The 25,285-nt window shown below is 39.3% G+C and overlaps 1 protein-coding gene and 1 pseudogene across 1 annotated transcript; both read right to left on the reverse strand.

Moving 5' to 3' along the window:
* Positions 1-25,285, reverse strand: part of LOC118826312 — a 545,149-nt pseudogene that overhangs the window by 213,237 nt on the left and 306,627 nt on the right.
* Positions 15,300-20,994, reverse strand: LOC118826336 (zinc finger protein 665-like). Its single transcript, XM_036597283.1, has 2 exons — positions 20,859-20,994; positions 15,300-16,752 (listed from the first exon to the last, which is right to left on the reverse strand). The coding sequence occupies exon 2, from the start codon at positions 16,605-16,607 to the stop codon at positions 15,477-15,479; it is 1,131 nt and encodes a 376-aa protein (XP_036453176.1). The 5' UTR covers positions 16,608-16,752; positions 20,859-20,994; the 3' UTR covers positions 15,300-15,476.

Below are 25,285 nucleotides of genomic sequence, written 5' to 3' on the forward strand. Positions count from 1 at the left end.
TATTCCTCCAAAACCCGCCTCCTGCGCGATGATTGGCTAGAAGTTCATAAGAGCAGCCGCCCATTTCTTTGAATTAACACAAATGAGCAATAAAATGAAAGAATAAGAATAACGGAACACATTCAATTATTATACGGATTATAATATAAACAACTGCAGCAAATTTGGTCAGAATTGATGTCAAAATTAATGCAGCAGATGATCAGACATTGATGGAGGACAGTGTGTAGTACAAATTACTAAAAAAGAAAAAGAAAATGATATATAATGTAATTTTTTTAAATAAAGAAAAAAATAAATAAAAAAAACACCAACCAGGAAAATATTTAGATTTTTTAGTATTGATTTTAAAAGTTCTGAAAGCATTGAATACATTTCTGTATTTCTTGCTCAAAAATAATCAACTGAATTGAAAGAGGCTTTTAAATGCCATTTATACATCTCCCTGAAATTTGGTAACAGGGTTGCAAAAAGGCTGTACATTTCAAAAAAGCTCAGATAGTCTCTGATTTAACAGCCTGAGGTTGATATTAACATTTCTTCAAGGTTAAACAGGTTAAGCACTTACTTTGATGAATACTTTGTCATAAAACACCAAAGAAAAAGTACATTTCAAAGAGCTTTTAAAGTGAACTTTGTTCACGGGAAATGCCAAGTTCAACTGAATTAAATTTCCTAATTGATTAAATCTTTTCCTTCTCTCAGTACTTACCTTTACTCAGTTTCTATGTAAATAGCTTGAATGCGAATGTTTCTTTTCCTGTTTAGTACATAAATCATGGAAATCTTCTGAATGACCGCTGAACGCTTGAACAATTTCAGACTTAAAGACATAAAGGACAAACTTCAGCTTTCTCTGCCAGCCCCATCCCCACAAAAACAAAAATTATTGAACCAAATGACTACAGGCCAGTAGTCTTGTCCTCTGTAGTCATGAAGGTCTTTGAACATGTGGTCCCAGCTCTACTGGAAGACAGGTCTTGGCATGGTCAGCTTGGCCCTGCACTTCATGCTGCAGCATCTTGACAGTCCTGCAACATTTGCTAGAGTTCTGTTTGTGGACTGATTAAACTGAAAAAAAAAAAAAATAGTATGCTGAGAATGGCTTCTGAGTACTTCACTTACATTTTATTGTTGACCTTAAGATTCAGAGCTAAAAAGTGTGAGTTATAATAACTGATAGTTAAACTACTTTGAGTTAAATAATCATGTGGAATCATTTACCTTATTATTGTAAGCTGACTGACCTTCACATATTTTGCAAGTTTTGTTTTGAATATATATATATTTTTTTACCGAAACATAAACAATAAATTAAATTAAAGGCTATTCTTATCTAATATGAATATTTTACATGGGTGGTCACATGAGAACAATAATGTGTGTCTAAAAGAAGTAAGGGAAATGTTACAATACAGATTCTTCATGAAAAGATTATCAACAGTAAAATATATATATTTACAATGAACCTGATAGGCAAATAACAAATAATAATTAATAATTTAATCACTTTAAATCCCAGGCTCTTTACATATTACAGTTTATTTTTAGTAACTGTGGGGACTTCAGTGCAAACCACCTGAGCTATTCTTAATGTGTAATAAAACTTTGCATCACAGAAGAAATCAGTGTGAAGATAACCAAGATGAAAAAGGCATGTTGCTACCAATATCATACAATGGAAAGGAGGCTAGGTTCTTAAGGTGCTTCTCTGCACAACGTCATAAAAGAATCACTTTGGTTTAATAGATGTATAAGAATTACTTTTGTCCATGAAATGTATGCAGGTAAAGTCCCTTTTTAAAGTTTAATGAACCTCGACATAACATAAATGTTCTAGGAAGAACTCTTAAAATAGTACAGGATTTGCTTGTGTACACCTTAAAACAGCTGTTCTCACTGACAGATCTCTATTAAACACAGTTCTTCAGAAAACCAAATGTGCTTCTTCAATGGCATCACTCAAAGATCCCTTTATGGGACTTTTTAATTATAGTGCATTGGTCAGCAGTAACATGGTTTCAGTTTGAAAGGAGATATTTATGTTGATGCAACAACAAAATCAGCGAAACTTAGTCAGAGGTAGTAAGGCTGTGGATTGTGATGATATTTTCATTTTAGAAAGAAATTGTAATATTTTTGTGGACACCTTTGTACTTTGTGGTTTCATGTTCAGAAGCCAAGAGTTTGGGGTTTCCTGATTTGGGTTTGAACAGCACATTTTAAAGAAACTTTGTTTTCTTGTGCCAGGGCTGTAATACTCATCCATTTCCTGTAAGTGCTGGATAACCACATGGATGTAATTGGACAACTTGGTACTGCATTTTAAGGATCCACATACACATGTATTCCAGTCAGGTTAACAAGGGATATCATCACCTTTGAGGCAAAGGCAAAGCAAAACATGTTTATTTATAAAGCACATTTACAAATTTATCAGCACCCTTAGTGAGGAAAGTCAAAGATTTACCAATTATCACTGGATGAAAGGCAAAATTGAAAAATCAATGCAAAAAAACATGATTGATTGGTCCTTGGGATAAGTGTGTATAACATTTAACCTCAATACATGTCAATCAAACAGGACAACTAATGCACAATTATATTTGTAACATTTCCAATATCATAAGTGAGGAAGGCAACTAAAAATAAAAAAAACTCAATGATCATTGTGATGACAGTGCTAGCATTCAACCCCCCAGAGAGTTAATGTTTTCCTTAACAATGAACACCTTTAACACTGTTGGATTAATCTCCTGTTACATTAATATTGTAAAGAAAACATAGTAACAGGAGAAAGAATAGCAAAGTTCCAAATACAAATGCTTAAGAAAAAAAAAATAAAAAGTTGAAAGTTTCAACTTTCAAAGCATTTTGTGTTCAAAGGGGTAAAACCAATTTTTTTTTTTTGTTTTGGCTGTCCAGTCTCACTGAAAATATAGTTTTTCAAAATAAAAAAAAATGGAAAAATATTTCAGTTAAATGACAGAGTAGTCCATATTACTATCATGTAAAGCATGTATGTTTTATGAATGTTCATGAACATGCTATGTTTATGTAAGATGTCATGAATGTTATGTAAACACCCTTCAGATAAAACGGTCCTGACTTATTTTCATATATTTAAAATGGTGAAACTAAATAAGCACTGGCTACCAGGTGTCAGTAGAATAACTTTGTCATCAATATGATAGAAAAGGGATATCATTTGTACTTAAGTGTATTAATAGTGCTATAAACTGAAGTCTAATTGTATGTATTATTACAGACGTAAAATCTACCATGAGACACACAGTAGTGTGTTTCTGGTGTTTTCATTTTTCCTGCAGGATTCAGGAGGTTATTATATCTCACACAACCACACAGGGTAATCATAGACCCCAATCCCGGCATAGAGAGGCTCAGTGAATGTGGTGTAGAGTGTGTGTAGGTGGAACATTGTGTGCGTGTCAGGTGAGATGGAGTAGAAGGACAGAGTGCCGGACTCCCAGTCCAGATACACTCCTACTCTTTTAGAGGGTGAAGGCGGGATAGGTAGGTAGGTTCTCTTTACATTGTGCCAGAAGGAGTATCTGTTGTCAGTGTATCTGATTACAAAGTACTGGAGACTCCAGAACTGATTATTGTAGGCAAAACCACACTCAAATATGCCTCCTTTCCTCCTGATTCCTCTGTACGATACTGATATATCAGCCCTCTGACTGCTCCACTGAACATCCTAGTAACAGCGTCCAGTCAGACTCTCCACACTTAGAACCTGAGGTATGCCATCAAATCTGTTTGGATGATCTGGATACGAATTATCCTTAAACACACACTCCACCTTTCTGTTCCCCTCAGACAGAAAGAGACACCTGTTCACTGTGTTTGAATCCAGAGTGAGATCAACAGCATCTGTAAAAACACACACATACAGATTAAAGGAAATATAGTGTGTGTGTATCTTACATTTCTTCAGTCCGGGTTTCAACCTGAAAACATAATGATGTTGGCTGTGTATCACTATCATACAAGATTGTTAGCAGTCAGGCCTGGAGTTAGAAGTCTGCCACAGAACACTGAGACCTTTGCCAAGAGCTGTTCTAAAATGCAGCATAGAACATTACATTTATGAAATTTGGCATCCACTCTTATCCAGAGCAACTTACGATATGAACATTTTTTACAGTGGTAGTTGAAGGTAGCATTAGGAGTCTTATAGGAGGTTTAGGTGTCTGTCGTACCTGTCTGACGTCAGTTCCAGGTGAGAGTATCGCTGGCGTCCGTCTGTTCGATTGCTGCTTCTCCCCTTGTCTCTGCGTTTAGTGTTTGTTTTGTTTTGTTTAGCTGTTTTTGAATCGCTGCAAGTGCCATTTCTACCGTTGCTAGCTGTTTTCCACTCCCGATCGACTGTGCGACATTCACTGCTGCTGTGCTGCCCTGCTACCCGGCTGTCTGCGGCGGCACTCACTGCCGCTCTGCTACCCTGCTCCTTGGGTGTCTGTGGCAGCATTGACCGCTGTTGTATTACTCTGCTCCTCGGCTGAATGCTGTGGCCTCCACCGCCGCTGCGCTACTCTGCTCCTTGGCTGACTGCGGCGGCCTCCACCGCCGCTGTGCTAGTCTGCTCCTTGGCTGACTGCTGTGGCCTCCACCGCCGCTGTGCTAGTCTGCTCCTCAGCTGACTGCTGTGGCCTCAACTGCCGCTGCGCTACTCTGCTCTTCGGTCGACTGCTGTGGCCTTCACCGCCTACTCTGCTCCTCGGCCGACTGCGGCAGCACTCACCGCCGTTGCGCTACTCTGCTCCTCGGCTGACTGTAAGCTACGGTCACCACCGTTGCGCTACTCTGCTCCTCGGCTGACTGTAAGCTACGGTCACCACCGTTGCGCTACTCTGCTCCTCGGCTGACTGTAAGCTACGGGCACCACCGTTGCGCTACTCTGCTCCTTGGCTGACTGCGGCGGCATTCACCGCCGCTGTGCTACTCTGCTCCTCGGCTGCTGCTGTGGCCTTCACTGCTGCTGCACTACGCTGCTCCTCGGCCGACTGTGGCGGTATTCGCCACTGCGCTACTCTGCTCCTCGGCCGACTGCGGCGGAACTCACCGCCTTTGCGCTACTCTGCTACTCGGCTGACTGTAAGCTGCGTTTACCGCTGATGATTTGCTAAGTAATCACTTTTAATTTTGTGTATAAACCTCTTCTATTTAATTATGCAGCTGTTAACCTACATGGCACTGCTGTTAGCCATTAGTCGTTTATATTCTCTGTGTTTGTTTCTGGTTAGTCCAAGCTTTGTGCGCTATCCTCTTTCTGAGCTACATAGGTTCAATAATTCTAACTTCCTCTCTAAAGCAGCTGCTGTATCTGCCTGTAAAGCAGGTATATTGTCCCGATGTCGTTATGTCCACCGCGGCTCGAGACAGTATCGTAACAGATCCTTCCACTACTACTTCTTCTCCAGATGACCATGCTACTATGCTTAATGCTGCACTTTCTGACTCTCTTAATGCACTAGCACCTTGGAAATCTAAAACTGTTAACTTTGTCACCTCCTCTCCCTGGTATACCAATGAACTCCGCTCCATGAAGCAAAGTGGTTGCCGGTTGGAAAGGCTTTTCAGGAAAACAAAGCTCTCTGTTCATGTGGAGGCTTACAAACAACACCTCTTAGCTTATAGAGATGCCATGCACTCAGCTAAATCAGCCTCTGCTCTCATTAATAATTCGAACACAAACTCCTGTCATCTTTTTTAACAGTTACAAAATTATTTAAACTCCCTGAAACCTCTGTGGCTGCCTCCCCTGCAATCTGCGACTCATTTTTACATTTCTTTGAATCAAAAATTGCACGAATCAACAGTTTTCTGCTATCCCCTACTAATAATACCTCTTCCCTTTCCTCCCTGACTGTCCATTCTCTAAGCCCTAGCTGCCCCCTCCTCTAATCTCTCTACCTTTAACACTGTTGATTCTTCTTCCATTATAAACACCATAACTACTTCTAAAACTATAACTTGTTCTCTTGATCCCCTTTCGACAACCTTAACTGAAACTTGTCTTTCTGCCCTGTTCCCTCATCTCACAATTCTTGTCAATAACTCGCTTCTCTATGGACAGGTACCCTCTGCTTACAAGATTGCTGCCATCACACCCATAATTAAAAAACCTGGCCTTGATCCACTAGAACTCAGTAACTACCGCCCCATTTCTAACCTCCCTTTCCTGTCCAAAGTACTTGAACGAACTGTGGCTAGCCAACTTCAGTATTACTCATCAGCTAACTGCCTCTTTGAACCATTCCAGTCCGGATTTCGTCCCTCTCATAGCACAGAAACTGCCTTAATAAAGGTCACTAATGATCTCCTGATGTCTGCCAATATTGGTGCCCTTAGCATCCTTCTACTACTTGACTTGAGTGCAGCCTTTGATACGGTGAGCCACTCAATCCTCCTATCAAGGCTGCATGATCTGGGCATTAGGGGGACTGTCCTGGAGTGGTTTAAGTCATATCTGACTGACATAAAACAGTTTGTCACCCTCTGTGGCCATACGCACATCTGTGGTTACTCAGGTGGTCCCTCAAGGCTCAGTCCTTGGACCTCTTTTGTTTATTGTGTACATGCTTCCTCTTGGCCACATAATACGTAGTTTCAAGCTGAGCTTTCACTGTTATGCGGATGATGCACAGATTTACATTAGCACTCAATCTATTAATAATCCACCCCTCACCCAGCTTGAAAACTGCCAAACAGAAATTAAAACATGGATGAAGCACAACTTTCTCATGTTAAATAGTGACAAAACAGAACTTATTCTTATAGGATCTAAATCAACTCTCTCCAAAACGTCTCCTTTCTCTCTTTCCATCAACAATGTAACTCTGTCTCCTTCCCCTCTGGTACGAAATCTGGGCGTTCTCTTTGACTCAACTCTCTCATTCAGTGCACACATCAACTCCGTAGTTAAAACCTCTTTTTTCCATCTCTGTAACATTGCAAAAATTCAATCGTCAATCTCTCAGTCTGCTGCAGAAAACCTTATTCATGCATTCATTTCTAGTTGCCTTGACTATTGTAACTCTCCACTTGCTGGTATTAACTCCTCCCATTTATGCAAACTCCAGATGGTACAGAACTCTGCTGTTCGCCTTCTCACCCGCACCTGTGCACATCAGCATATTACACCTATCCTGCAACATCTTCACTGGCTTCCTGTAAAATAAGGCATACAATTCAAAATTCTTCTCCTCACATACAAAGCTCTGCATAACCTTGCTCCTTTTTACCTCTCTGATCTACTTATTCCCTACAAACCAACTCGCACTCTCAGGTCTTCCTCTGCTGGTTTACTCACTGTCCCACCTTCCAAACTTCATGGGTACGGTGATCGTGCTTTCTCTAGGCTGGCTCCCCGAATCTTGAACTCTCTTCCCTCACATATTCAACAGGCCAACTCTGTCCCTACTTTTAAAGCTAAACTTAAAACTTATCTCTTTTCTATTGCTTATAACTGTTCTCAATCCTAAGCTCTTTGCCAAGTCCTACTATGTCTTGCTTGTGATGTTATGACTGTGCTTCATGTTTTCATGTCTGTCTTTACTGTTCTGTATTTCAAAAACATGTAAGCGTCTTTGAGTTCTGGAAAAGTGCTATATAAGTATAATTTATTATTATTATTATTATTAGTGATATAGTGGTATAGGGTAGGGTGCTTGCCCAAGTCAGGAACTGAACCGCAGTCTGCAGCATGGAGGGCAGAGGTTATTCTATAAATAAAAAAGCTTATTCTATAAATACAAATGCTCATAGGTTTCTCCCAATATAGACTGTGTCTGTCTCCCGAATAAAACAAAGCATCAAAAAGCCTCAAAGTGTTTGCTCTAGTAACTTGATTAATATCAGACCTGTTGTACCACTCTGCAATGACCGCACCTTTGGTCTAAAACTAGGACTGCTTAACATAAGATCTCTCACACCTAAAGCCATCACTGTTAATGAAATTATTACTGATCATGACTTTGATGCTCTGTGTCTAACAGAGACGTGGATTAGACCTGAAGGGTACTTGGCTTTAAACGAAGCCACGCCAACAGGCTATAGCTATGTACATAGTCCTCGCTTAAACGGTTGGGGTGGAGGCATAGCAACCATTTAATTATCAATACTTTAGGACTAAACCAGAAAGCAGACTGTTTCTCTTCCTTTGAAATTCAGTTTCTCAATGTTAGCAGTCGAGGAACAAACGAGAGCTCATTTTCGCTCATCATAATCTACAGACCACCGGGGCCTTACTCCGAGTTTTTACAGGAATTTACTGACCTGTTATCTAGTTTAATAACAATCTCGAATAAAGTAATAATTGTTGGAGATTTTAATATCCACATAGACAAACCACAGGATCCGCTAAGTAAGGCATTCATATCTATTTTAGACTGTTTTGGCTTCACTCAAAATATTATGGGGCCTACTCATTACTGTAACCACACTCTAGACTTAATATTGACCTTAGGTATAGACATTAAGCATTTGGCCATCCTTCCTCAGACCACAGCAGTGTCAGATCACTACTTAATCTCATATGAAGTCAGATTTAGTCATAATATATGTCCATCCACATGCTATAGTGTTAAACGTACTATAACATCGTCTACACCGAATAGCTTTATTGAAAACCTTCCAGATCTTTCGTCCTTAATTAGTTGTCCGTCTGAACCCAATGAATTAGATATGCTGACTAAATGTTTGGACACACTTTTCGCTCTACTTTAGATAATGTGGCTCCATTAAAAAGTAAAAGAATAAGGCAGAAAAGGCTCGCTCCATGGTACAATGACCATACTCGAGCTATGAAACAGACTGTTAGGCGATTAGAGCATAAATGGCGTCAGACTAAACTTAAGGTTTTCCATTCTGCCTGGAAGGAGAGTCTTATAGACTATAGAAAAGCACTAAAGTCAGCACGTTCAGCCTATCTCTCATCATTGATTGGAAATAACAAGAATAATCCTAGGCTACTATTCAGTACTATCTCTAAATTAACTAATTATCAAGCAGCTACTGAAGCCCAGATACCATCAGCCTACAGCAGCATTGACTTCATGAACTTCTTCAATAATAAAATTGAATTGATTAGGCACAAAATTCAAAATGCGCAGCATTGCAGTGCAGTGTCCTATAAACCTAATCTAGATCTAGAGTGCAGTATAACCACTACAGAGATGCTGGAGTCTTTTACTTTACTCCAACAAACAGAGCTCGTCCAAATTATTTCATCTACAAAAACAACAACTTGTACACTAGATCCTATTCCTACAGGTTTACTTAAAGATGTTTTGCCAGAAATAACTAAGCCCTTTCTAATTATAATAAACTCTTCTCTCAGCCTCGGGTATGTTCCAAAATCTCTTAAATTAGGTGTAATTAAACCCCTAATAAAGAAACCTAGTCTTGACCCCTCTGAGCTATCAAACTATAGACCTATTTCAAATCTTCCCTTTTTATCAAACATTTTAGAGAAAGCCGTGGCAAAACAATTATGTTCCCATCTGCATAGGAGTAATATATATGAAAAATTTCAGTCCGGCTTCAGGCCTCACCATAGTACCGAAACAGCGTTAGTGAAAATTGTAAATGATCTTTTATTATCCGCTGACAAAGGAAACATATCCTTACTGGTTTTACTCGATCTTAGTGCAGCTTTTGACACAATAGACCATTCCATTCTATTAGAAAGGCTTGAGAAACTAGTAGGAGTGACAGGTAAAGCTCTTTCGTGGTTCAAATCTTACCTTTGTGATCGCTTTGAGTTTGTTAATGTAAATGGTGAACCATCAGCTCTCACAAGAGTAAAGTACGGTGTTCCACAGGGCTCTGTCTTAGGACCCATGTTATTTACCTTATATATGCCACCACTAGGTACCATCATTAGAAAACATGGCATCAGTTTCCACTGCTATGCCGATGATACACAATTATATATTTCAGCTAAACCAGAGAAAAAAATTGAACTTAATAAGATAGAGGACTGTGTAAAAGACATTAAAGAATGGATGTCAAGTAACTTCCTCTTACTAAATTTGGACAAAACAGAAGTCCTTCTTCTTGGTTCAAAAGCTACTAGGGATAATCTGCCTACATTTACTCTTAATCTCGATAGTTTCTCAGTTGTACCAGGCACATCTGTAAAAAGCCTTGGTGTCACGATTGATCCCAGTCTGGCCTTCGATGAGCATATTACCAATATTACCAGAATAGCTTTCCTCCATCTGTGTAACATCGCTAAATTAAGAAATGCACTGTCGCTACAGGATGCAGAAACGTTAGTTCACGCCTTAATCACGTCCAGGTTAGATTACTGTAACACTCTGCTTTCTGGTTGTTCCAGCCAAAACCTTAACAAGCTTCAGTTAGTCCAGAACGCTGCAGCCAGAGTTCTCAGCAAAACCAGGAAATTCGACCACATTAGCCCAATTTTGTGTACCTTACATTGGTTGCCAGTTAAATTCTGCATTGAGTACAAAACTCTTCTACTGACATATAAAGCTTTGAATGGCCTTGATCCTCAGTACCTCAGTGACCTTATTTCCTATTATCAACCGACATGCCCACTTAGATCACAAGGTGCGGGCTCATTATTAGTGCCAAGAATAAATAGAGTTACGTCAGGGGGAAGAGCCTTTTCATACAAAGCCCCCCAGCTTTGGAATAGCCTACCAGTCTGTGTCCGGGACTCAGACACAGCCTCTATCTTTAAGTCTAGGCTAAAAACGTACCTGTTTAGTCGAGCCTTTGGTTAATTTGTTTTTCTAACTATGTCCCTCTCATCCCCCTCCCCCCTACCCCCCCTTTCCCCCTCCCCCTCTCTTTCCCTGAGCTGAGCGGCTGCCTGTCCTAAGAGGGTCTGATGTGACTGATGTGGCCGGTGGACTGCACAGTGGTGTTAAACTGTATCTACTTATACTGTTTTGTGTCTGTGCTGTTATCCGGTGTCGACCAGAGGAGGATGGGTTCCCCTTTTGAGTTTTGTTCCTCTCAAGGTTTCTTCCTCCTGTTGAGGGAGTTGGTAGTTGGTATGGTATGGTGTAGTGGGTAACACCTCTGCCTTCTACACTGTAGACTGGGGTTCAAACCCCACCTTGGTAAACACCCTACACTATACCAATAAGAGTCCTTGGGCAAGACTCCTAACACTACCTTCGCCTACCTGTGTAAAAAAAAAAAAAATGATCACAATGTAAGTCGCTCTGGATAAGACCAAATGCCATAAATGTAAATGAGTTTTTCCTTGCCACTGTCGCCAAGGCTTGCTCACTGGGGGCGTGGACCTGGATTCTTTGTAAAGCTGCTTTGTGACAACATCTGTTGTAAAAGGTGCTATATAAATAAATTTGACTTGACTTGTTACCCACATCCTCTAATCAACATGAACCTGCAGTAGTAGTCGTTATGTAACAGTACTTAATGTAGAAAGCTTTACTTCATTACCAGTTTTGTGGGTTTGAAGCAAGTTCATTGTAGACATTGTAGTGACAAAGGCATCTGCATCATCTTTTCTCAAGTATAGGAGGTTTATGAGAGGGTGAGTACGTATTACAGCTGGTGGAGGAAATTGCTGGCTGTTGTTGCTGGGCAGCACCAGTTTTGGCCATATCTGTATTGTGTTACCTTCGTGAACCAATCATGTCTCACTGTCTTGGCTCATGCAGTTTAAAGAGCCCGAAGGCCAGGTGGCAGGGTGTATCATAGTGCTACATGAGTACAATTTTTCCTTTATAATTACTTTTCCTTTATAATAATAATTACTTTAAGAAAACAGTCAACAAATAACAACAAGCAACAGTATGATATTTTTTTTTGCCTTACCAAGATGTATTATAAGTACAGTACTCTATGTTTTCTCGGTTTTTTTTGTTTGTAGTTGGATACATTATTGAATACTTTTAGCACAGCTCACAACTGTTTGTGTTGACACCCAATGAAAAAAATGCTATACAACTCAATTTGAGTATATTTTGTAAATGTTTATATTAGCATAACACACAAGAGAAGCTGTAAAATACTAAACCTTGTCTGTTGCCAGTACTATACAAAAATTACCATTTAAATGCTGTAGTTCTGAATGACACAAAGTCTAAACGTTAATGGAAAAGACAGGCCTGTAATGTACCAGGTTTTGAGAGTGAACCACCCCCCCCCCACATACACACACACACACACACACACACACACACACACACACCTGAGTGTGTCCAGTGTGTAGTGAGGATCATCCAGTAGATCAGACAGCAGCTTCACTCCAGATTATCCTGGGTGATTATAGGACAATTCCAGTTCTCTCAGGTGGGAAGGGTTTAATTTCAGAGCTGAAGCCAGAGAACCACAGCATTTGTCTGTAATCATACAACCAGACAATCTGCAGAAAGGAAGGAGAAAGAGGAACAGATGGCATTTACACAGCAAGAGAATTTTCAATTCAGCAACTATATCCCGTTCTGAAAGGCCTATATTTTTCAAGGTGTGCAGAGCAGACAAAATGCTTATTAAGCATCCGTCCCATTTTTTACCTTCATCTTACTCTAAAAACAGGCATTAGCTTACTATTGAACTGTTCAAATACTGTGAACAAATAGCTTACTTTGTGAAGAAGGCTTTTTCTGCTGGTTTGTTAGTTTGTTGTTCATGAGGCCTTCATTCATTAGTAGCACTAAAAAACCTGCTTTGATCTGAGAGATCAAGAGGGACAGTAAGAATGAAGGAGGTACTTATGGCCAAGAACAACAAAGGGCATTGAGAGGTTTAAAGGAGCATACAGTTTTTAATGACTTGAGCTGATCTAATAGCTGATTTGTCAACATTGAGAGTGAAGTTGGAGAAGTTCAAAACTAAAGCTTTAGGGCCTTCTAACAGAACATATGCACTAACAGACTGTAATGAAACTGTAGGTGATTTAGTGCTAAATCTGAGCAACATTAACATAGCAGTGATCAAGTTTTCGAGTGATCTGACCTACAGGTGAAATAAGTTGTATAAAAAGGACAGAATTTTGGGGCACTCCCTAAGCAATCAAGAGCAAACCCAGGAATGCCTATAGATGAAAGTCTAGATGAAAGCCATGCCATGGTTTACTGTGTTGGAAGCTTTCACTTTCTGTAGGCGCTAAAAATGTTTAAATGTAGCTTATCCTCAATTGGCTGCCAGGTCATCAGATAAGTGATCACATCATTAATCAGTGAAGCCTTACTAGTATAGGAAGATATCTTCAGTAGGATCGTTTTAGCAAGATTGATGGTTGAAATTCTGGAGGAGGCAGTGGTACATGCATTCAGTTTTCAGAAAAAGCAAAGACCACAGTTAATCATGTGTGCATTCTAGAAGTGTCCAGATAATGGGGATACAGGCCTCCAAGACTAAGTGAGCAGCAAGAGAGTGTGATGGCCAGCAAATGTATTTTAGTTGATGCACAAAGCCAATTACATGTCATAAATTAGAAACAAAACTCCAATTGGGCAGGTGTATTTAAGATTTTTGGTTCATTTACTAAATACATTACCCACTTCAAAGAAAGAAAACTTGAACCAAAGCAGACAATTCAAATAAAAAAAAAATACAGATGAGCAAACATAATCCAGGGCTAAACAACACAATTTTATTGACACAAATCCAACTGGCATATGACCACAATCACCACAACGTAGTACCACATTAGAATTCAACCATTCCAACGCCAAACAGCACAAATTACAAACCCATGATGAACACAGAGAAGCAGTTAGGCTAGACAACCCAGCAAATCTGCCAACAACAACTTGGGAGGGTGGAAACTCACTGTGGATGCAGTTCACATAGGTACAGGAGGGACAGGGCTTGGGGTGGTTGGCTAAAACTATTGCAACTGGTTGTTCAATTAACAAAAAAAATCTGTGAGCCAGTAGTCCAAAAGATCCAAAAAACTGGGAAATCCAAACAGACCAGAGATAGACAGAAAAACAAGACATAAAACAGAATTTGTTAAAATAGAATGTGATACAACTGATAAAAGTTTCACTTTTATTATCATCTAACTAACTTTTCACAAACTGGCTTCTTTAAGTTGAGAGGTATGGGTTGAACAAGACTCTTTTGTAATGCTGACTGAGGTAACAGGCCATTAAGTGTTTCTCTGTTTCTCTGTTTTTCCTGTGCAGCATGCAGGGGGTGTGAGGTCTTGTCCAAGATGGCTAACAGCTTGTTGAGAGTCCTTTGTTCTGCCACAACCTCCAAAGAGTCCAGCTTGACTCCCACAACAGAGCCAGCCGTCCTAATAAGTTTGTTTATTTTGTTCAGAGCACTTTCTGCTGCTGCCCCAGGACACAACAGCCTAGAATAAAGTACTTGCTACAACAGACTGGTAGAATGTCCATAGGAGCTTCATGCACACACCAAAAGACCTCAGCCTCCTCAGGAAAGATAGACAGCTTTGGCCTGTCTTGTACACTGCAAGAGTGTTACAGCTCCAGTCCAGCTTGTTGTCCAAGTGCACACCCAGATATCTGTAGGTTCCCACCACCTCCACATCAACTCCATCAATGGTGACTGGTGACAAGTCAGGCTTGGAAGTCCAGCACCATCTCCTTAGTCTTACTGATGTTTAGCTGCAGCTGGTTCAGCTTATACCTGTCAACAAAGTCCTTCACCAGCTTCCTGTATTCCTCCTCCTGTCCATTCCTCATGCACCCCACAATTCCCATGTCACCTGAGATTTATGGGCAAAGGACATGACTTTGTGTTGTACCTGAAATCAGAGGCATGCAGGTTGAACACATTTTATTCAGCGATTGTTATTATTGAGAACAGCCTAACTTGTTCTCACTGAGTAACTAAGGGCAGCCGTGGGCTAGATTAGGCAGTTGTGGGCTGGAGATTAGGGAACCAGCCCTGTGACCAGAAGGTTGCCGGTTTGATCCCCTCGGCTGACAGTATGTGACTGAAGTGCCTTTGAGCAGGGCACCTAGCTCCCAACTGCTCCCTGGGCACTGTGGATAGGTTTGCCCACTATTCTGGGCAGGTGTGCTCATCGCCACCTAGTGTGTGTGCATTCACTGCATGGATGGGTTAAATGCGGAGGTGAAACTTCCCCATTGTGGGACTAAAAAGGGTCACTTAACTCACCATTGCACAGCTCAGATGTAAGTTTCAGTCATGGCCCTTTTCATCTCACTCAGCACAGCAGAGCTGATCATGGAAACGAAATGATGGCTCTTCTAGTTTTCAGAAAATCAAACTTGTAGTAAGCTGAAAAAAAACTACACTTCTGTTTGACAGCTTGGACAAAGCAAAAAAACAATGCATTTAAATCGATCAAGCCCCTTACCTGATAAACTAAGCTTTCCTTTCTAACTCAGGACAGAAGCCCAAATCATTTTTTTATTTCATTTGAAATACATTAAATCATGAGTGTACCTTAAAATTTAAATTACGGAAGCTCTTCCCAAACTCTGAGCAGTGATGTTGTTTTCTCAGGAGTGAATGCACTGGTGATTTTTGAGGGCACCACTTTCTCTAAAACTCTGTCCACACTCTGAGCAGAGATATGGTTTCTCTCCTGTGTGAATGCGCTGGTGTCTTTGGAGACTACTGTGTTGAGTAAAGCTCTGTCCACAGTCTGAGCAGTGATACGGTTTTTTTCCTGTGTGAATTAGCTGGTGTGTTCGGAGATTACTCTGTTGAATAAAACTCTTCCCACACTCACAGCAGTGATACGGTTTTTCTCCTGTGTGAATGCGCTGGTGTGTTTGGAGATTAGTTAGTAAAGTAAAACTCTTCCCACAGACTGAGCAGTGATAAGGTTTCGCTCCTGTGTGAATGTGCTGGTGTTTTTGGAGACTACCAAGTGAAGTAAAACTCTTCCCACAGACTGAGCAGTGATACGGTTTCTCTCCTGTGTGAATGCGCTTGTGTCTTTGGAGACTACTGTGTTGAGTAAAGCTCAGTCCACAGTCTGAGCAGTAATACGGTTTCTCTCCTGTGTGAATTAGCTGGTGTGTTCGGAGATTACTCTGTTGAGTAAAACTCTTTCCACACTCACAGCAGTAGTACGGTTTCTCTCCTTTGTGAATACGCTGGTGTATCTGGAGATGACTCTGTGAAATAAAACTCTTCCCACATTCTGAGCAGTGATACGGTTTCTCTCCTGTGTGAATATGTTGGTGTATTTTTAGACTACTCTGTGTAGTATAACTCTTTCCACAGTCTGAGCAGTGATACGGTTTTTCTCCTGTGTGAATATGTTGGTGTATTTGGAGACTACTCTGTGTTGGAAAACTCTGTTCACACTCTGAGCAGTGATACGGTTTCTCTCCTGTGTGAATGCGCTGGTGGTTTTTGAGGTTACCACTTTCTCTAAAGCTCAGTCCACATTCTGAGCAGTGATATGGTTTCTCTCCTGTGTGAATGCGCTGGTGTCTTTGGAGACCACTCCGTGTAGTAAAACTCTTTCCACACTCTGAGCAGTGATACGGTTTCTCTCCTGTGTGAATGCGCTGGTGTGTTTGGAGATGACACTGTTTAGTAAAACTCTTTCCACACTCTGAGCAGTAGTGAGTTTTTTTGCCTGCACTTTTTTGTGTTGGTCTGCAAGGTGTGTTCATGTTTTCTGAGTACTTCCAGACACCATATTCTCACATCCAGTCTTTTCCTTATTTCAGCAGGTTCATGCTTTGTTTTTGAAGGGTAATTTGAAAACTAGTTGGAAAGTTGTTGTTTAGAGCAGGAGACTTGCAGCAGGAGATAATTCTGAAAAAGAAAAATGGAGGAGAAAATAAAACACTTGTAGATTAGGTGTTATAGAAGATAACTGAAAAATTACAACATCCTATGTTTTTATAAAGAACTTAAAACTCACTTAGGTAAGAGCAGAATATACAAACACTCAAAAGCACAAATGTGCGAACAATTCTGCAGTTTAAGAACACGTCATGAATCTGACAGACTTTTTCTTAGGACCTTTAAAAAGAAACTTGGGAAGATCTTGAATGAGGACCACTGATGTACTGAGGCAACAGGGGGCCACCTATGTCAACAGCATACCCACATAGCCAGAACTTATTTAACTCAAATCATATTGGCATTTTAAAACATGCAATAGATCATGTTCTTATTGAACAATGAACATGTACAGTTTCCCGTACACATGAGAAAGCAAAGATACTGTACTGTGATCAAGGTTGACCAAAATTCCTATAAGAGTACATGAACACAGACCATGTGAGAAAAACAGACACACAGACTGTCAAGAACTGAGAGTCATTATAGTTTGTGTGGTAACTATATCATCGTGAATCATGTCAGAAACTTTTCTAGAACCATGGTGAACCTGTTGGCCCCACAAAATGTACTTTCTACAAGAAACCACAGCCATAGACATTTTTAAGTCGAATCAGATTATGCATCTCTTCATTGTAGATTGCTACTCCAGATATGCGTACTTGACTTCTCTGGGTGCATACAGTTCAAAACGTTTTACTTAAGGCACCACATTACCCACAAGCTAACAGAGAGGCAAGTAGAGTGACACAAACTGGGATTTTTTAGATAGATATATAGATATATAGCAAGATGACCAGGACAGCACAGTGAAGAGTAGTAACAGCAAAGAAATCATGAAGCCAGTTTTAAAATATCAATTGTCTTCATTCAGTGCCAACATTAAGGGAAATAGTATGAAAAATTTGAGAAAATCACACTTGAACTGTACTGACCTTGATCAAAAGGGCCAGTTTTCAGAGAAATCTATATTAGTGGGCAGAGCACAGGAGGCATATGCAGTGGTAGATAACAAAAGGTCTAAGTTTGCACTGATCAAAGCAGTCAAAGATGCCTAATACAAATACAGGGATACAGTAATTCTCCTCAAATGAAATGTTTCTCCATTTGGGAGGTGACTCCAGAACTTTACTATCCACAAATTTTGCAGCAAATATTGCAGCTAATCACAAACCAACTGAATAACTTTTAATCAAGATAAAAAAGCCTTTCCTCCTGTAGGTCCAGCAAGTGTGGCCATATTAATAAAACATACTTAAATCTCATTCTAATTTAGTTTTTGAGTTCTCATTCCAAGTTTATTAATTTTAGTCTATTCTTAAATATACACACTCAACTTTTCAAGTGAGACTGATCATTTCTGAATAAAAAAGTTGTAAAAATGGGTGTTTGTGAACAAGCTTTCCAACACCGCCCATCTTGAAGTGATTAGCATATAAGGGTATGATCACCTGTTCAACAGGAAGCATACTAAAATTATTAATTCATTTATTTATTAAAAATAATACCAAATAATACTAAAAGAGCTGAGAAAGAGGATGGCATTAAACCAGCCTGATCTTGAAAGGTGGCTCTCTACAGGGCTGGGACTACCAGGTTTTTAAGAATGTATGAGCCAGATTTTCAGTTTAATGAATAGCAAACTAATTTATCTACAGATAGATTGGCTAGGGTAGAGGCTGAGTTGTGAAAGCAGAGATCTCTCCAGGTTGCAGGAGACAGATTTAGCAGTTGAAGACTCTCTTTCCTTTGAAAACAAATGACAATAAACATTCAAGCAGACTGTTGTGTTAACTGTGTGAAGAGTACTCAGTACCAAAAATGCTTCTTAGCAACTGTACAAAAAAATGTAGCTGGTTCAGTAGGAATATCCAAGTGTAGAAGCTTCTAATTCTGCTGATTTTATTATCAGGAACAGAGCACTGAACTTGAAGCAGTACTTAAAGAATATAGGCAGACGCGTTAGAAATAAAGATAAACGCTGAACTGCACTGACATTTATGTTGATGTCATAACAGGACTCAGCTACTGATAGGGAGGTTACAGCATTTGAGGTTTTAACATTTCAGGAACTTAAAGCATTGTTGTTCAATTATCAGTTTAGTTAAGTAAGCTTCAGGGAGACTTGCATCTCAAAAAACGATACACATTTACAACAAATAACCCTGGTTCTCCATTGACTTAGAGACACTATGCAAAGCCAAGAAAGACAGCAGTGGAGCACTGGCACCAGATGAAAGGGCTAAATGTGCAGTCAACAGCAAATAGGGATAAACTGTGACAGATCAAATAAGAGTTCCTTTATCTGGAGGAGATTCAAGACTAATTCTAACTACCATCCTAAGCCTTAAATGTTCCAAAACAGCTGAATATCTTCTGCTTAAGAACTGAGAAACAAAGAATTTCTGCCTCCCTCCTGCTATGCTACCGTCAGCCTATGGCACCCTGTCTGCAGACTGTTCACACCTCATCTCTGCCAGTTCTCACCTCTAAAGGACCTACGACCCCCCCACTCTCTCTTATCATTATCACTGAACATCAGGTCAGACAAAAGATTGGCAATATGGCTGGCCCTGATGATATCTTACCTTGAAACCACAAAGCTATGGCCATCCTTGCTAAAAAAAAGTTCAATAAATAAAAGTGGGTTACCATGACCCTCTATAACTCAGAACTGGTGGTCCTCAGAGGTGCATGATCTCTCCTCCTCTACTTTCTCTAAACCAATATAATTCTAGTGAAAATGAAATTTGGAGAACTAGTTTGGTCTCATTTTCAAATTAATAATGAGCCCACATACTAGGAGGAAGTAAGACACCTGGGATCAAACACCCCATTTCCATCTGGCCGTTAACATATTAGGATACAATCCAGAAACTAAGCATATGAAGTGACCAGTGTAAATGGGGTCAAATCTGACAATTTTGAACACGACAGGCTATTCAGAAAGAAGCTAAATACACAGCTTCAGTCAGCAGACCGTTTTTACAAATTCCTAGAGATGATCATTCAGTAGAACCTCAAATGGGACAGGTACACCTTGACAGCTATGAACAAGGTTAGGCAGTGACTGCATTTTTTCATGATGGCTAAGATCAAAACGGAACGCCTAAAACGCTGCTGGTTCTGTTTTAAACAGACATTACTTAAAAAAAAAATAAAAAGTGCATCAAGGATAAACTAAAGCAAATTATGCAATGTGCAGAAAAAGGGGACTGGCAACTGGGTCTCCTCCCTAAAAAAACAGTATTCATCTAGGATGTGGAAGAGAGTGTGGCCAATCACACTCCCTCACACATCAATGAATCTAGTTTCGTCAGAAAAGGTATAAATTTAAGTTAGTCTATAGTTCAGGATGTGTATCACCCTGTGAAAATGATAAATAAAACTGGGTTGCACCTGAAAGTGCAGCTTATTAAACAATCTCTGGATGCAAGCTATGGTCTCACTAAACTGGAGCTGTGGATGTAAGCTGTGGTCTCACCAAACTGAAGCTGTGGATGTAAGCTATGGTCTCACTGAACTGGAGTCATGTAACTATTGAAAATTAAACCAGCTTAAACTTCTTATAAGGAGATGTAAATATTTAGTGAAGACTAACTTAACATAAAAGTGGTGCAGTAGTTTGTGTAGTGCAACCTCTTAGCTTTAGTAACACAAAGTAAACCTGAACTTAGAAAACACTTACTTACTACCCTCAAGACGACTTAACCCCCCCCCCCAAACACACACACACACACACACACACACACACACCCTAACTTCAAAAGGGAGCACCCACCCTCACTAAAGCAGGGCCCCCATACAAATTTAACAGCAATCCCCTAAACTGAACAGCACACTCATACCAACCAAAACCCAATCCCTAACTAAACCAGCAGCCCCCACACAAACCTACACACATTGGGTTCAATGTAATCACTCAAAAAGTAAAATGAGCCTAAAAAAAAAAGTATTAGCAATAAGGTGAATATGCAAAAAACTATCAGTATAGACACTTAAGTTTCTCTCTATTTCTGTAAGCGTGAGTTATAAACAGTGTAAACAGAGTGAAAAAGAGATAAACAGCTCTTTACCTTCAGCAGATCAGCTCCTGTTTCTCTCTATTTCTGTAAGAGTGAGTTATAAACAGAGGGAAAAAGAGATAAACAGCTCTTTATCTTCAGCAGATCAGCTCCTTTTTCCCTCTAAAACCGCTCTTCTTCTTCTCCACTTTATTGTCTTTGGTGAACAACCGTTTGAGAACTAGCGCCCCCCCAGTTGACGTCATCTCTGTATCTGGGGCGATGTTTTTCTAATCCCACCCGTATTCCTCCAAAACCCGCCTCCTGCGCGATGATTGGCTAGAAGTTCATAAGAGCAGCCGACCATTTATTTGAATTAACACAAATGAGCAATAAAATGAAAGAATAAGAATTAACGGAACACATTCAATTATCATACGGATTATAATATAAACAACTGCAGCAAACTTGGTCAGAATTGATGTCAAAATTAATGCAGCAGAAGATCAGACATTGATGGAGGACAGTTCAAATAACTAATAAAAGAAAAAGAAAATAATATATATTGTACATTTTTTTAAAAAACACCAACCAGGAAATATTTAGATTTTTTAGTATTGATTTAAAAAGTTCTGAAAGCATTTAATACATTTCTGTATTTCCTGCTAGAAAATAATCAACTGAATTGACAGAGGCTTTTAAATGCCATTTATACATCTCCCTGAAATTTGGTAACAGGGTTGCAAAAAGGCTGTACATTTCAAAAAAGCTCAGATAGTCTCTGATTTAACAGCCTGAGGTGGATATTAACATTTCTTGAAGGTTAAGCAGGTTAAGCACTTACTTTGATGAATACTTTGTCATAAAATGCCAAAGAAAAAGTACATTTCAAAGAGCTTTTAAGTCTAAAGTGAACTTTGTTCACGGGAAATGCCAAGTTCAACTGAATTAAATTTCCTAATTGATTAAATCTTTTCCTTCTCTCAGTACTTACCTTTACTCAGTTTCTATGTAAATAGCTTGAATGTGAATGTTTCTTTTCCTATTGAGTACATAAATCATGGCATGCAACTCCAAACACCACCAAGAGATCTTCGGCTACAAAGTGAGAAAAACCTCCTTCTGAATGACCGCCGAACACTTGAACAATTTCAGACTTAAAGACATAAAGGACAAACTTCAGCTTTCTCTGCCAGCCCCATCCCCACAAAAACAAAAATTATTGGACCAAATGACTACAGGCCAGTAGTCTTGTCCTCTGTAGTCATGAAGGTCTTTGAACATGTGGTCCCAGCTCTACTGGAAGACCGGTCTGTCAATGGCATGGTCAGCTTGGCCCTGCACTTCATGCTGCAGCATCTCGACAGTCCTGCAACATTTGCTAGAGTTCTGTTTGTGAACTGATTAAACTGATAGTATGCTGAGAATTGCTTCTGAGTAGGCTCCACTTACATTTTATTGTTGACCTTAAGATTCAGAGCTAAAAAGTGTGAGTTATAATAACTGATAGTTAAACTACTTTGATTTATATAAAAAAATTATGCGTAATCATTTACCTCATTATTGTAAGTTGACTGACCTTCACATTTTTTGCAAGTTGTGTTTTGAGTAAAAAAACAATGTTGATTTTCTTTACCAAAACATAAACAATAAATTAAATTAAAGGCTATCCTAATCTAATATGAATATTTTACATGGGTGGTCACATGAGAACAATAATGTGTGTCTAAAAGAAGTAAGGGAAATGTTAAAATACAGATTCTTCATGAAAAGATTATCAACAGAAAGATATATGTATTTACAATGAACCTGATAGTAAAATAACAATAATTAATAATTTAACAGTTTATCATTCAGTAACTATGGGGACTCCAGTGCAAACTGCCTGAGCTATTCTTAATGTGTAATAAAACGTTGTAAATGTTCTTAAGGTGCTTCTCTGCACAATGTCATCAAAGAACCACTTTGGTTTAATAGACATATAAGAATTACTTTTGTCCATGAAATGTATGCAGGTAAAGACCCTTTTTAAAGTTTAATGAGCCTCCACATAATGTAAATGATCAGAAGAACTCCTACACCTCTGTACACCTTAAAACATCCGTTTTCACCCACAGATCTCTTTATTAAACACAGTTCTTCAGAAAACCAAATGTGCTTCTTCAATGGCATCATTCCTTTATGGAACTTTTTAATTATAGTGTATTGGTCAGCAGTAACATGTTTTCAGTTTGAAAAGAGACATTTACGTTGATGCAAGAACAAAATCAGCGAAACTTAGTCAGAGGTAATAAGGCTGTGGATTGTGATGATATTTTCATTTTAGAAAGGAATTGTAATATTTTTATGGACACATTTGTACTTTGTGGTTTCATGTTTAGAAGCCAAGAGTTTGGGGTTTCCTGATTTGGGTTTGAACAGCACATTTTACATAAACCTCCCCAGTGGATGTTTGTCTTGCCAATTAAATAAGGCCATTCCTTTGGGTGGTGGTTATCAACTATTGTTTATTTTCGTGGCCATGCTTGGACCTTGCTGCAAAGGTTGGGGAAATAATTATAGACATTTAATGGTAAGTGACTTTACTCCATGGTGTGTAAACAGCTCTTAAGAATGCTATCATTATTAATGTTGGTTTGTGTAACAGATCCTGCCTTTGGTCCTCTAAATGTTTCTTCCCCTCAAAGGTAGCCATGTGTCTTTGTTTCCATGTGCTTTTGTTCTGTGTTTCCTCCTTGCTCCTGCCCCCTTGTTATCGGCTGCACCTGTTTGTGCTCCACCCCTCATTAGTCCCAGATGTTTCTCATTTCCCCTCAGTGTACTTATACCTGTGTTTGTTGTCAGTCTTGAATTGTGGATGTTACCTTGTCTTGTTTCCTTTCATCTTGTAGTTTGGTTTTGTTTTTGTCATGGTCTGATTTCATGGCTCTGAAGTGGAAGTCTGAAACTTTGTATGGCAGGGCTGTAATACTCATCCATTCCCTGTAAGTGCTGGATAACCACATGGATGTAATTGGACTACTTGGTACTGCATTTTAAGGATCCACATACACATGTATTCCAGTCAGGGTAACAAGCAAAACATGTTTATTTATAAAGCACATTTACAAATTTATCAGCACCCTTAGTGAGGAAAGTCAAAGATTTACCAATTATCACTGGATGAAAGGCAAAATTGAAAAATCAATGCAAAAAAACATGATTGATTGGTCCTTGGGATAAGTGTGTATAACATTTAACCTCAATACATGTCAATCAAACAGGACAACTAATGCCCAATTATATTTGTAACATTTACAATATTATTAAGTGAGGAGGACAATAACAAACAAAACAAAAAAAATTCTAAAGGATCAAAGATGACAGTGCTAGCCTTCAATCCCCCAGAGAGTTAATGTTTCCCTTAACAATGAATACACTGTTGGATTAATCTCCTGGTACAATAACATTGTAAAGAAAACATAGTAACAGGAGAAAGAATATCAAAGTACCAAATACAAATGCTTAAGAAAAAAAAATAAATTTGAATAACTTCGTCATCAATGTGATAGAAAATGGATATCATTTTTACTTAAGTACATTAATAGTGCTATAAACTAAAGTCTAATTGTATGTATTATTACTGATGTAAAATCTACCATGAGACACACAGTAGTGTGTTTCTGGTGTTTTAATTTTTAGGATTCAGGAGGTTATTCTATTACCCTGTAATCATAGACCCCAATCCCGGCATAGAGAGTCTCAGTGAATGTGGTGTAGAGTGTGTGTAGGTGGAACAGTAGGGGAGATACTGTAGAAGGACAGAGTGCTGGACTCCCAGTCCAGATACACTCCTACTCTTTTAGAGGGTGAAGGAGGGATAGGTAGGTAGGTTCTCTTTTCATTGTGCCAGAAAGAGTATCTGTTATCAGTGTGTCTGCTTTCAAAGTACTGGAGACTCCAGAACTGATTATTGTAGGCAAAACCACACTCAAATATGCCTCCTTTCCTCCTGATTCCTCTGTATGATACTGATATATCAGCCCTCTGACTGATCCACTGAACCTCCTAGTAACAGACTCTCCACACTCAGAACCTGAGGCATGCCATCAAATCTGTCTGGATGATCTGGATACGATTGATCCTTAAACGCACGCTCCACCTTTCTGTTCCCCTCAGACAGAGAGAGACACCTGTTCACTGTGTTTGGATCCAGAGTGAGATCAACAGCATCTGTACACACACACAAACACATACAGATTAAAGGAGCTATAGTGTGTGTGTTACATTTCTTCAGTCCTGGTTTCAGCCTGATCTCCCCTCTATGATCCACCCTGAAGAACACATACACACACACACACTAATAATATGCAGCAGTAATAAGTTAGTAAACCCTAGCACACACACATTCATTATGGAACCTGACATTTTGAAATCATGTAATCTTGTGTTATGCATGTAATTATAATGATTTAAGGGCAGTTAGATGTAGCTGGTGCCTAATATTATTAGTGATATAC

This window comes from Colossoma macropomum, unplaced genomic scaffold (assembly GCF_904425465.1).
Source record: "Colossoma macropomum unplaced genomic scaffold, Colossoma_macropomum, whole genome shotgun sequence".
Lineage (NCBI taxonomy): Eukaryota > Metazoa > Chordata > Actinopteri > Characiformes > Serrasalmidae > Colossoma > Colossoma macropomum.

What these genes read in the sequence shown, in the direction of transcription:
- LOC118826336 (XM_036597283.1), bottom strand. Translation starts at nt 16,607, where the DNA reads ATGAACACACCTTGCAGACCAACACAAAAAAGTGCAGGCAAAAAAACT.